Here is a 13,355-nt window from a genome sequence, read left to right on the forward strand (position 1 = left end):
TCCAGTTACTGCTTCTAGTTCTCCCGCGCGTGCCTCTCTCGGCTCCGGGGGCAAGGCGGCCGGGTGCGCTGGCCCCGCGGCGCCCAGAAGCCCTCGCTCCGCTCTGAACTTTTGTCGGGCGCCGGGCGGGGGAACCCGGGGCGCGCGCCTCCTCCCGTGCGGCCGCCCCGCCCTCCTCCCCGCCCGGTCCCCGCCCGCGCCCGCCCGCCGCGCCCGGAAAGCCCCCGCGGCTCCTCCCACCCCCGAGGGGCTTTCTCCAGCCTCCGGTGACTTTAGTCTCGGAGCGCAGCTGCCCGGCGCTCGTTTCCGCCGGGCTGGAGCGCGCGGAGCACCGCTCTTCTGGGGCCGCGGGGGACGAGGGGCGGTGACCTCGGCGCACGCCCCGCGCCCCAGTCTCTCGGCCCGCGCCCCGGCCGCCAGCATGGTGTTGCTGGCGGGGCCCGGGCCGGAGGGCGGCGGGGCGCGCCGCGTGTCCCCGCCGACGCCGTCCCCACCCCGGGACGCTCTGGACGGGGAGGACCCTGCTGACTACGAGGAGTACGAGGACTTCTCGTGTCTGCCCGACACCCACAGCATCGCCTCGGACGACTCCTTCTACCCTGTCGGAGGCGAGGAGGAATACGGCACCGCGAGTGCGGAGAGCGTCCCAGAGGGCGTCCCGGAGGAGGCGACCCTCCTGCGCGCCGCCTGCGCCAACGACGTGGGGCTGCTGAGGGCGCTGGTGCGGCGGGGGCCGAGCGCTGAGGAGGTGCAGGAGACCGACCGCAACGGCCGGGTAAGTTGACGTCCCCGCCGGGGTGGGATCCCCTCCGCCCTCCCTCCCATTCCGCGCCACCCTGATCCCGGCTCTGTCCAGTCCCGCGGTGACTGTGCCGCTGCCCAGCGCGCGTCTTGGTCGCTGTCCTGCGGCTCGTGTGGAGCCCTGGGCGGCCCTGCGCCTCCCCGGCCGGGGTCGCAGTCTGGGCGGCAGCGGCGGCGGGGTGGGAGGGTGGCTGTGGAGCGTTGCCGCAGGTCACAGCGCCGCGGGAGACGCCGCTAGTCTCGAGTCCTCACCGCCTCCCTTTCGTTTCCCGCCCCCGGAGTCCTCCTGTCCTTGAATTCCCCCGCCCCCACCCCCGGGGGCCCGCGCTCGGATCCGGGTTGGAAACCCCTCACCGGGTCTTCTCCATCTGGGCCCCTTCTGACCGTTACCCTTCCTGGCCTGCAGGGACAACGTCCTGTCCCGAGCCCCAATTGCCACCCCGGACCCCCGGCCCCTCCCGCTGCCCTTGCCCTTTCTCCTCCACGCCCGAACACGGACGGGCTCCTGCAGGCCCCGGGGAGTCGGAGTTTCCTCCCGGATCGCCTGCCCCCCTCCCGGAGCCCCCAGCTCCGCGGCGCCCCGCGAGCGTGGTCTCCGACTTCGTCGTCCGCGTGGCCACTGCCCCGAGCCAGGGCCGGCCGGGGTCCCCGGAGCAGGGTCTGGGAAGGCTGTGGAGGCGGAGATACCCACCCCATAGGGCAGGCGAGGTTGCGGGGGAGGTGGAGGGAGGCACGAGGTATCCATTAGTCATGTCAGGACTCAGAGATAGCAGGAAACATTTTGAAAAGGAAAGACAAAGTTGGCTTTCGAAGACTTGAGAATGCCTGGCTCACAGAACAACCCACCCAACCCTCGGAGGGACACACTGCAGAGGGACCCCAGCGGCCGAGCGCCCGGGAGTCCCTCTGGGTCGGCAGCTGCTCACCTGAGTGTCACAGTCTCCGGTCCGGAGGGATCCGCAGCCTCAGCCTCGCACAGATCGGCAGTGCAAGTGCTTTTTACCCCGGAGCCTGTGGCTGACAGTTTTACTCGGGATCTCGGGGACCCTGTGCCTTCCGTTTATCTCCGGAGCGGGGTGCTGTGTGTCCCCCTGTGGTTTGGGCTGGGCTTAGTCATGGAGGAGCCTGCCAGTGTCACTTTCTGCTTCCACACTTGGGCGGCTTGCTTGACACAGCATTTGAAAGCAGGGAAGGGACTATGCTTGGTGTCGTGTGTCGCCAGCGCTGGCCCAGAGGCCCCGGAGCCCTGGAGGTGTTAGGACCCCGGGCAGTGCCTGCACCCCTCCTTCCCTCTGCCCTCACTGGGGGTGGGCTGCTGGGGCTGTTTCTGCAGCTCTACTTTGGCTTTTACTAAGGTGCGTTTTCACACACAGGTGTTTATAGGAGACCTCTCTTGCCTGAAGCAGGTAGCAGGGCCTGCTTTTAAGGAAGCCTCGCAAAGATCAGGAAGAACATGGTGGGGGGCTGGTCGGTCCCATCTCCTGAGCAGCCTGGGGTGTCCAGGCGGCTGGGGTGGGCAGAGGCCAAGCTGCTTTGAGGCTCCACTGGGCCCAGCTTTATGATGTTTCCTTCGGGGGCAACAAATAAAAGTTTGGGGACTGCTGCATTCTAGCCATCTGAGAACAATATAAATAGCCCGTGGCTAGGGGGTTTCTGGGCTACTCTTGAAAGACGCTCCCTCAGCATAGGGTCCGGGGAGGGCAATGGAACTGGACAGAAGGACAGGTTCCAGCCTCTCTGCCTCGGTTTCCTAGTTGTACCTCCCAGGGTCGTGAGCATGAAACCCCCTAATGCACATGACACTGACAATAGCCCTCGTTAACCATCCCCTCCTGTTTCTTGTCAGCCTCCTCCCGGCTGGGAAGAACACATCCTCCAGCACTTTTTCCTTCTGCCAGGCGAAGTTTTTTTTCTCTCTGCTGTTCCCCTTGATTGCAGCATCTCCCTTTGTTTCTCTGCGTTGAGTCTCCTCCTCTCTGCTCCCCACCAAATCATGATGGAGAAATGGTACATGGCTGGCAAATGGCAAGACCCCTGGGCTCTTGTATCTTCTGATCAGAAGGAGCAAGTCCTGTGTTCTGTGCTTTGGGGGAGAGGGAGGCCAGAGCTTCTCTTCTTCCCAGTGGCTCCCAGATTCTGTTGATCAAACAGCCTCCGTCTTCCTATAAAAACTGCGAATAAAGTGCTGTAAAGGGCCAATGCACGACCAGTGGCAAATGGGACAGCGAGTCATTGCAGATGTGTTTCTTGTTAGGCAACGGTCAGGTACTGTAGGAGACCGGAAGAGAAATCAACAGTCCTTGCCTTTGAGAGTTGGCCCTTTATTTGAGGAGAGCACTCACAGTAATAGTACCTGGTGCTTAGAGTGGAAGACTACCTGGTGCTTAGAGCCCGAGGCAGGGCCCCAGAAGGCAGTCCAAAGAGATACAGAGCAAGTGTCTTCAATGCAAGGAGCTCCGACAATCCTGGGAGCCTAGTGAGGACAGACTTGGGGGGCTGTGGAGGGAGGATGTTCTGGTCAGCTGACCGAGCCAAGGGGGTGGTGTTGGGGGCAGTATGGTTGGTTGTGCTGTGGTACGGGGCGGGGGGGGTATATGGGAGCCAGAGCTGGAGAGGAGAGGCCAACCCGGGTCTGGTGGCAAGAGGCCAGCCCAGAGGAGCTGGCTAAAAAACAGGAAATTGGGAAGTGAACTGGTTTCAGTGTGATAGTGTTCAACCTTCTGGCAGAGGTGTGCTCACTCACTGCCTTCAGGTCTCAGGGGCACCTTCTCAGGTAGCACCTTCTCAGGAAGGGCTTTTGTCGTACCCCAGTCTAGCCTGCAGCACCTGGAGAGGGGTAAACACCATCTAGGGGTTCAGGGATTGAGAGTGGTCACTTGAGAGAGCAGCTGACATTTGACTAAGATGTAGAGAAGATAATGTGGGGGAAAGCGCTGCAGGTAGCGGAGCGGCAAGTGCAAAGGCCCTGAGGCATGAGCCCTTTGGGCCTGATCTACAAGCTTATCACAATTAGTGATAGTAAAAACCTTACAGAAAGCCCTAGAGAGAAGTTTGGTGGAATAGAGGGGTACTTGCTCCATCTAGAGAATGTGCAGCTCACAGGTCCTGCCCACAGCCAGCTTCCTAGAAGAAAAATGTCTCTAAAGGCTTTGAAAGGATTTCTGGGTACATTTGTTGAGCTAATGATCTCCGGTCAGTTAAGAAGGGAATTCTGCCCAAGCTGACAGATGTTTCATTCGGTTTGAGTAACCAAGGATCAGATGTGTCTTGTTTAAGAAAATGTGTTCTTTCCTGGCTCCTGAGATGGGTACTATCTTGGATGTGGCTCAGCATACAATTTTCTTCTAAAATATTTATTGCTCTAAAAGGATCGCATAATTTAATATGCAACATGTAAATATTTGTCAAATAATTCTCCAGTAACATTCAAAGTGTGCTCTTGCTGTCATTTAGATTTATGGTTGTTTTGTTCCCTGTGACTTGGGGACGGTGAAAGCTGCCATAATTCTTTTTCATAATTCTTCTCTTCCTCTTATTATCTCCCGAGATTCACGTTTATGGAGGTGACAGCTCTGGAGACAGCCCTGAAACCAAAAGGACGTGTTTGTGCTGCTTTCATTGTTGTAGAAAGGCAGTTCGAATGTCAGACAGCTCTTGAACCAAATTAGGCCCAATTATGCTAAATTTAAAATATTGCCCTCCTTTCTTGATGTCATTCTTCTCAGGCATATTTAAATTCTAGGGGCTCTCCAAAGGCCCCGCCCCCCAGTTGCTCTCTAGGCTCAGCCAATTTGCTGTCTAGGCTCAGCCAAACCCACACCACCCACCCAGCATGGGGGTGTCTCCCTTTACTCGTGGGGGAGCTTAATGTTTTATAGATTTGCAGCAGTGACCGGGACCTTTATCTTGACACACACACGAGAAAAAAAAAATCGTGTTTGAGTTTTGGTTTTGTTTTTTCGAATGCCACAGAAGGATTGATAGACTTTGGAATCCCCTTTCCCGAAAATGAGAAATCAAGTTGTTGGGAATTCACACCCAGCCTTCTGCCTTCACCAGGCCTCAGGCCTCCTGCACTGCATGTGCTTAGAATGGGGCTAGTCTCGATAGAAAGAGAATTCTGGCCTCCATAGGTTTGAGGGCCATCAAGCCTGGGGAGCTTGTGGGCAGGGAGCTTGACTTTGCTACTTGGGGATGTATGTTAGTGTGTTATTTCTGATGTGTGGGGGAGGGACACGGAAGGGAGGATGAGCAGATTAGACCAGAGCCCAAGGGGCAGGAGCAGAGAAGCGGTCAGCTGAAGTGGGCATGTGGCAGGCAGGCTGACAGATGTCTGTCTGCTTCTTCCTCCCCACGGACCATGGCGAGGGTTGGGGGGGGTGGGTGGGCTTAGGGGTGTCCCTCTGGGCCCAGCAGCAGTAGAGAGGTCCATGCCTTTTTTTTTGTATCTTGTTTTTTATTTTATTTTTTTAAAGGAAATTTTTTTTTTTAAAGATTTTATTTATTTATTTGAGAGGGAGAGAATGAGAGACAGAGAGCATGAGAGGGAGGAGGGTCAGAGGGAGAAGCAGACTCCCTGCCGAGCAGGGAGCCCGATGCGGGACTCGATCCCGGGACTCCAGGATCATGACCTGAGCCGAAGGCAGTCGCTTAACCAACTGAGCCACCCAGGCGCCCTAAAGGACTTAATTTTTTAAGGACAGTTTTAGATTCACAGCAAAATTGAGGGGAAGGTACAGAGATTTCCCATCTACCTCCTGCCCCAACACGTGCACAGGCTCCCCCATGACCAATATGTGCGAGCAGAGTTGTGCATTTGTTACAACTGATGAACCCACACTGACACATTATCACCCAAAGTCCACGGTTTACACTATGGTTCCGTCTTGGTTTTGTGCATCCTGTGGGTTTGGGCAAGTGTTAATGACATGTGTCCACCATTATAATATCGTTAAGAGTATCCCACGTGTTTCTGATACAAGTGTGGCAGGTCTCTGTGGCCACAACTATGCCAGATGCCACGTAACTGAAAACTCAAGGGTGTGTACAACAGTAAACATTTTGCTAAGGATGGCGCAGCTCCGCTGATCTGGGCTGGACTTGCGTTCAGCTGGAGTTGGCTGCGGCTGGCAGGACCAGGAAGGTCTTCTCTGCGGGTGACTCTGCCCCGTGTGGTTTCTCATCCTCCAGCAGGCTGGCCTGGGCTGGTTCTCCAGGGCGGGCTAAGGGTTTCAAGAGAGCAAGCGGAGCTTACGAGGTTCGAGGTCACTTCTGCTGACGGAAGTCTCAAGGCCCCAGATCTACCCTCTTCAGGGGGAGTTTGCTTTTGTTTGTAAAAGGATGTTATTTGCCAACCCTGAGCACTTACTTGTTTATTTTAAATTTAGTTTTATGAAGGAACATTTCAGGTGGGTACCCAAGTAGAGGGTACTGAAAGCCTCCACATCCTAACGATCCAGCACCAGGAAGCCATCTGCTTCCAAAGTTGTGTTTTAATTTTCACAGGAAAGGGTGGTTTTTGATGCCACTTTTCGTGTGTTTGTGTGGATGAAGATTTCAGAAATTTAGGAAGACCATTGTCATGGGATTTCCAAGATTTATTTATTTATTTTAGAGAGAGAAAGAGAAAGAGAGAGAGACAGAGAGACAGAGCACGGAGGGGAGGGGCAGAGGGAGAGGGAGAGAGAATCCTCAAGCAGAACCCGCCCCGCCGCCCGCAGCATGGAGCCCAACCTGAAGCTGAGATCACGACCTGAGCTGCAACCAAAAGTTGGATGCCCAAACGACTGAGCCACTCAGGCGCCCCCATCGTCATGGGATTTTAGAGCCGGGTTATTTGTCTCCACCTTTTTGCAGTAGGACAGAGTGAGGCTGAGAGGAGTGGGCATCTAGTGCGTCAGGAGAGGTGGGTTCTGGAGGGACCCTGGAGCTGCTTCTGCTGCTCCTTGGAACCCCGGTGGGCTTCTCCAAGTGGCTTCTGAGCTTTCTACCCTTGCTTCCTCCCGGCTGTGCATGAGAAATGGGAGAGTGGTTGGCTGATTTTGAGCATCTGATTTCTTGTAAAGAAATCCTATACTTGTAAAGAAAGACCGAGGGAGAGATGTTACAGAAATCTAAAATAATAACAGGGTATGTCATTTATTCATCTGACATTTATATTAGTATAATAGGCAAACCATTCAAAGCGATTTTGCATGACATGTGGCTATGACATAGCAAATGCTCTAAGTACTATTTAATTAATTATAAATCACTAAAATCCAAGCCATCCTATCAGAACTTTAGGTCAGTAACTCTTTAAAGCTTATAGGATAATGCATATTTTCTCTTCTTCCTCTGTCCGTTATAGTAACATCTATTTTTCCAGGGAAGTGTCCTATTTTTTTCTAAGTTTTTAAGGCCAGTCGTCTGAAGTTTCTATAGAGTTCTCTTTTTAATGTTTGTTATTACTGTCTTATATCCTCTTTTTCTATATTTTTGAGTTTGTGCTGTTTCTCATTTGTGACAGATATTATAAAAAAAAAAAAATCTATCCAGTCCGTCCTTTCGGAGAGTCAGCTTTTGCTCTGGATCCGTTTCTTCACTCTTTCATCAGTTTCTGCTTTTTTAAAAAAAATTATTTCCTACCGTCAGGTTTATTCTACCTATAGTTTTCTCTTGAAGTATCAGTTTTGCTTTTCCCCCAAGTTTGGTATGTAGTATTTTCTCATTGTTCTGTTCTAATTTACCTTAGGCTTTCTTTTCTTCTTTTTTTGATCTAGAAGTTATTTAGAATTATGTGTAACATTTTAAAAATATATATTTTTTGAGCTTTATTAAATGAATTTTTAAAACCTGATTCAGAGAATATGGTCTTTGTGACACTTTGAAATTTCTTGAGACTGGCCTTACAGCCTTTTATTGGGCCGGTAATTCTAAATTATAACCATGTGATAGTCTGATTTCTCCAAATTAAGTCAAACAGTTCCATACATAAGATAATATGTAATTCCTTTTAATTAAAAGAAATAAGAAGGTTGTAGTGAAGTTGTTAAAATATGTGAACAAAGAAAATATGTTTCATTCAAGATGATTGGGAAGTAATTTTTTTAGACAGCCTGCTGGAATGCTGGTGTAGGTGCACGCATGTGCATGTGTGCATGTGTGTGCGTGTGCATGCGTGCGAGCACGTGTGTGCGTGTATGCACGTGCGTGCGGGTGTGCACGTGTGCGTGTGCACGTGTGTGCGGGTGTGCACGTGTGCGAGCACGTGTGTATGTGTTCTTAAGAGCTCAGATTTTAAGGTGCTGTAGGATATTAAGAATCCTTGATGTCATTTGTGTGTGTGTACGTAAAAGAGACTATTTTCAAGCAGTGTTCTTAAATTTGAAAGACAGTTGAAGGTGAATTTTACTTATTTCTACCAAGTCAGAGATAGGAAATGAAGGGAGATGTGAAATCCCCAGTGACAGTTGGCTTGGCGGCCAAATTGGATCGGAGCCGTGGGATTGAGAGCAATTTCAAAGTAACAAAAACAGATGTATGCTTCCCAAGGCGTATTTATGTCAGCTCTGAATAAGTTCAGTCCAAAGTAGGCAAGTGATGGGATATGGAGTCAAGCAAGCATTTCTCTCTGGCTTCTGTTTCTGGATTTAACTGACTCTTGGATTAGATGTAACACCTGCGGAGGGAGGGCCGTTCCAGGTGAGAGAGGCGTGGGCAGCCGGTGGGGAGGTGAGGCCAGTGAAGAGGCAGGAGCGTGCTTAGGGGAACTGCCTAGCACAGGCTGTTAAATAAATTTACCATAGCCCACTTTCTGAGACAAAGGAAGGTGCGTGAAGTTGGTTTATACATAAAGGAAGATGGGGGGGTTAGGCTGAGTGAAAAAAGTCCATCTAAAAGGAAATGATGCTGTATGGTTCATTGGTGTAACATTCTTGGAATAATACAGTTATAGCGACGGAGAACAGCTTATAGGTTGCCAGGGTTAGGGTTTCGGGGAGAGGAGGAGTGGGTGCCCCTCTAACGGGGTAGCAGGAGGGGGCCTGTGGTGATGGCCAGCCCTGCGTCTGGACTGCGGTGGTCTACACGTGGGTTGACATGACACAGGACCCCTTGCCCCACCCTACACCCGAACAAGCTCTGGATCGCAGCAATGCTCATTTCATGGTGGAGCTCTTGCCCTATAATTATTGAAGATGTTGACGTTGGGGTGGAAAGCCGAAGTGGGTAGCTTTCTGTAGGTCTATGGCTGTTTCAAAATCACAAGTATGAAATGAAGGAAGGCAACTCTTAAAAATGGTTAAGATGGAAAAACTTTATCTCAGTTTTGCCACCATAAAAAATTGGAAAATTAAATGAAATCATGCATTACCTTTTATCTGTAGCCTTACCACCACAAATAGATCGATTTCTAGAAACTAAAGCAGGATCAGACCTGGTTAATATGTGGGAATGGCACCCACCGGCCATATTAGATGTTTGAACTGCTGCTACCATGCACTGTCATCACCTGAGAGCTTTTCCCCAATACGGGATCCCGGGCCCCTCCCTAGACCTACTGGACCACAGTCTGCACTTTATGCAACTCTTGAGGGGATTGGCACATACACTTGTTGGAAGAGCGTTAGGACTTTTCTCAGAGCAGAAAACAAGTTTGGTGGCCAAAGATGGCAGGCTCAGGTTGGTTACATGATCCTGGACAAGCCGCACGATCTTTGGATCCTGAGTGTCCTTTAGATCCCCATCTATAAAATGGGAATCTTACTGTGAGGATAACAGTACCTCGTCGAGGCTCTGGGCGGGGTGTAGCAGTAACTTCTGCACACCGTGTGTGACATCATAGGCACTTGGTAAATGGAACTGTTGTTTCTATGATGAGTTAATCTCAAGGTGGTTTCCGGTCCTGCTGTTTCAATTTTAAGCAAGGGGAAAGGTAGAAGCAAGAGAACGGTGCGTCTACTTGGTGAGGACTCTTGTAACCACGAGAATTTGTTGAGGGGAGGGATCCTGTTGAGTGTTTATACTCAACGAAAGTGGCAGTTGGTGCCACGGGTGTAAACGAAGCAAGGTGGTGGGGTAGGTGGGAGGGAGAGAAGGGTGCTGGGGCCACATCTTGGTGCATCTTGGGAGCACCTCTGAATCTGGGTGGGTGGAGACTGGAGTTGGAGCCGTCTGAGGCTGGGAGGAGAATGGGAAGGCTCTAGACTCAGGAACGATGAGGAAGAGCAGTTCAGGAGGGAAGAGATGGCGCATATGCCGGGGATCATTACCAGCCTTTTTCTTTCTTCAGCGTTTTTCTTGAGTACAAGCTGGTGCGGAGAGTGCTGGAGTCAAAGCCCTGGTCCATCCTGGGACGTCCCACAGACTGACGCTGCCATGACGTTCTGTAAACAAGCCACGGTCGTGGGTTCCTGGAGTTTCCTTCACTGTCTGCTTTTCCCTGACCTTGTCGAGCCGGGCATTCTAAAGGGCCTGGCCCTGCCCACTGCTGTCAGGAGGGTCAGTCTGTATGGCTTCCGTACGCTGGGCGTGGAGCCTACTTAATAAAAAATAAAAAATCGTAATAAGGGGAAACAAGGGGCAGCAGTCATGTGCTACAAACAGCCGCTGAGACTCAGCTCCCAGGTCAGGGCTGTCCCTGTGGCCAGGGGACACAGGGCTTCTCTCTCTGGTGTTAGATAATGGGCGGGTTTCTAGGAAATGACGCCGCTGAGGAGACTTGGAAGCCAGGTTGCTGAGCCGTGGAGGCCTGTCGTTGCTGGGACACACATCTCCCTGCCGCCTGTCATGCTTCAGGAGGTCCAGATCTTTGGGGGACCTGTCTCCTGCACCGTGGAAAGGGACATCAGAGGCACCGAGGAGTAGGGGGAGGAGCGACTGTGGTGCATCTTGTGACCTGCACGTCCCGCTTTGTTGAAGGGTGGGCTGGCACAGGCCATGTCTGAGGTCTCCAGGCGCATCCTCCATGCACTGTGAGGGGTGGGGAGGCTGATTTTCGCAGGTACCTAATGGCCCTCGAGGGTTATCAGCTCGCCCTGTTCTGCCCAGGATTTTCCCACGGTGGCACCGAAAAGTCCTGCATCCTGGAAAACCCCTGTGCCCCTGGCAGATTGAGATGGTCGGTCACCCTACCTGTGAAGAAAGCACTCATGTGTTGGGGCCACATACCAAAGGTCACCTAAGAGAAGCCGAAAGGCCTGCTGGACCACAGATTTCCTCCTTTGGCAGTATCTGGAATTCTACTTTGGAGGAAAGCGGTGGTATTAATTTATATTTTTGTGGGGGAGGGGATTGTCACCGGGAGGGAAGCTTTTGCCCAAATTTAGTCGCTTAGACTGGTTTTGTTTTGTTTTACGTAAGCCCTATGCCCTACGTGGGGCTTGAACTCATAACCCCAGGTCGAGTTGCATGCTCCACTGACTGAGCCAGCCAGGTGCCCCTAGACTGGGTTGTTGTTGTTGTTGTTGTTGTTTTTTAAACATGCCAGAGAGCTGTCACCGAGATGGGACACATGACAGGTGTATCTCTTTGAGGGTACTTTTGGGAGACCGGGGAGCCCTTGATCAGGAAGGGCCCCCGGGAAGGTCCTGAGAGAAGGGTTGAATCTTCACTGCCATGTGTGAAAAGTAGAATAGATATATTTCTCTAAAAAATTCAGTTACCATGAACTCTCTGGCGAATTTGGAATTTTCTTTGGTGTAAATAGATCTAAATACACTGGTTTTAGAATGAGGTACAGTGTATTTAGTTATTAAAAAAAAGTAAAACCCTATCTCATTTGTTAAAAACAGCGTCTTACAGTGATTCTACTAATAATTTTATTGGGTCCCCAAATACTTAAGATGCTACTAACTTATTTGAAAGGTTTCCTAATGTTACTTCGGTGGAGCGGACCTTTGAACATAACTAAAAATTCATATCAACCATTTGTTTGCATCTGTTTCCATCTACCAGTTTGCAAATGGCTTGATTTGAACATAAGAGTTTTAGCAATACATAGAGGCTCTTTCCTTATCAGTAACATATGTACTTTAGAAGCAAGTCTCCGTAAAAATGAAAAAAGCTCATTTTTCAAAGAAGTGGCTATTCCTGAATGTTTGCTGTTAAAACATGTTTGACTCCATTCGAGCTGCTGTGACCAAACACCGTGGACTGGGTGACTTACACACATAGCATTTATTGCTCACAGTGCTGGAGGCTGACAGTCCCAGATCAGGTGCTGGTGGGATGGGTGCCCGTTGAGGTCCTGTCTTTTATCAGGGCACTCATCTCATCATGGGGCTCCACCCTCCTGATCTAATCACACCCAAAGGCCCCACTTCCTAATACATGAAATGCTGAAGAAATTTTAAAATATGCATTTAAAATATTTTTTTCCACTTGCAGAAGAGGTGGGCTGTTTATTTGTGTAATATGTGAAGAGCACTGCATGTGCATGGCTTCCACTCCAAAAAAGCCTAGGGTGTCTGCCTGGAGAATTGGATGGGTTCACATATGGATGATCTCCATCTGTGAAAGGATAGGATTCTGTTATTCTGTGATTTAAAAATAAAATGTTGACACGAGTAAAATTAAATAATGAAGTCGTCATAGAACGTCCAGGAATAGAAAAAAAATTTTTTTAAAGGAAACTAATTTAAGCCTTTAAAGTTCTAAGTGATGGGAAATCCCCCAAATGCAAACTAAAAGGAAGCAGTCTGAAGGGGAAAGTGAAGATAAGAGTGTTTTAACAACAGGTGCATTGATACATAATTCGCATACCATCCAATTCTCCCTCTTAGAGTGGACAAATGAGTGGTTTTTGGGACATTTACAGATGTATGTAGGCATCACCTCCGAGAGAAACTTGTACCCTCCAGCTGTGACCCTCTATCCAACCGGCCCTTCCAGCCCTAGGCAACCACTAATCTCCTTTAACCATTTACATTATTTATAACAGGACTGTTATGAAAGAAGAACTAGATCCTTGTCACTTTATGACCGCTTATCTTGACCTTTTACCCAATAAAAGAGTACAACATTCATTTCACCGCAGGAAGTGCCGCGTGCAAGACCCGGTGACAGGTGCAGACTCTACCTTCAAGAGTCTTGCCGTGAATTACCTATGAGTTACAATGTATGATAGGAGTTCAAGTTTTTACACAAGTGTGCCAAGCCCCACACATGACCCATTTCACACTGAGCATCAAGCCGAACTGCCCTCTTGGTCGTCCCTCCTTGGTCTTGCTGACCTGTCCCTGAGGTCCTCAAAGTGTGGTTGCAGAGTCCAGCAGCGTCAGCAGCATCTGGGGACTCGCTCCAGACTTCCTGAATCCGAAATTCTGGGCTGGGGTCGGCACTCTGTGTTCCACTACCCGGCAAGGGATTCTGACGCTCACTTTTGAGAACCACTGGTGGGTGGCAGGTACCTCTCCTGGTCCGTGTTTCGGTTCAACCTCTCCCGCCCCGGCTCATCCTGGCTCTCTATTTTGAAGAGAAGAGGGAGTTAGCTTTCTTCAGGCTTGTCCCCCCTTTTCTTGCTCCTGCCTCAGGGATAGCGGTGAGGCTGGCCAGGCTGGTTTTGCCCTTGACAG

At 50.8% G+C, this 13,355-nt stretch overlaps 1 protein-coding gene across 1 annotated transcript; it reads left to right on the plus strand.

The window, feature by feature from the left end:
• The first annotated feature begins 255 nt into the window (after positions 1 to 255).
• On the plus strand, positions 256 to 3,290 carry LOC102727212 (ankyrin repeat domain-containing protein 33B-like). The gene is made up of 2 exons (XM_081825888.1): positions 256 to 775; positions 1,208 to 3,290. Exons 1-2 carry the CDS (start codon positions 422 to 424, stop codon positions 1,547 to 1,549), a joined length of 696 nt encoding a protein of 231 aa, XP_081682014.1. The 5' UTR covers positions 256 to 421; the 3' UTR covers positions 1,550 to 3,290.
• Positions 3,291 to 13,355: the final 10,065 nt, after the last annotated feature.

Source organism: Leptonychotes weddellii, chromosome 7 (assembly GCF_054177405.1).
Source record: "Leptonychotes weddellii isolate Sample4059 chromosome 7, ASM5417740v2, whole genome shotgun sequence".
Taxonomy (NCBI): Eukaryota; Metazoa; Chordata; class Mammalia; order Carnivora; family Phocidae; genus Leptonychotes; species Leptonychotes weddellii.

What these genes read in the sequence shown, in the direction of transcription:
- LOC102727212 (XM_081825888.1), top strand. Translation starts at nt 422, where the DNA reads ATGGTGTTGCTGGCGGGGCCCGGGCCGGAGGGCGGCGGGGCGCGCCGC. An exon ending in AGACCGACCGCAACGGCCGG is followed by an intron (nt 776 to 1,207) that starts GTAAGTTGACGT and finishes CCTGGCCTGCAG; the next exon opens with GGACAACGTCCTGTCCCGAG.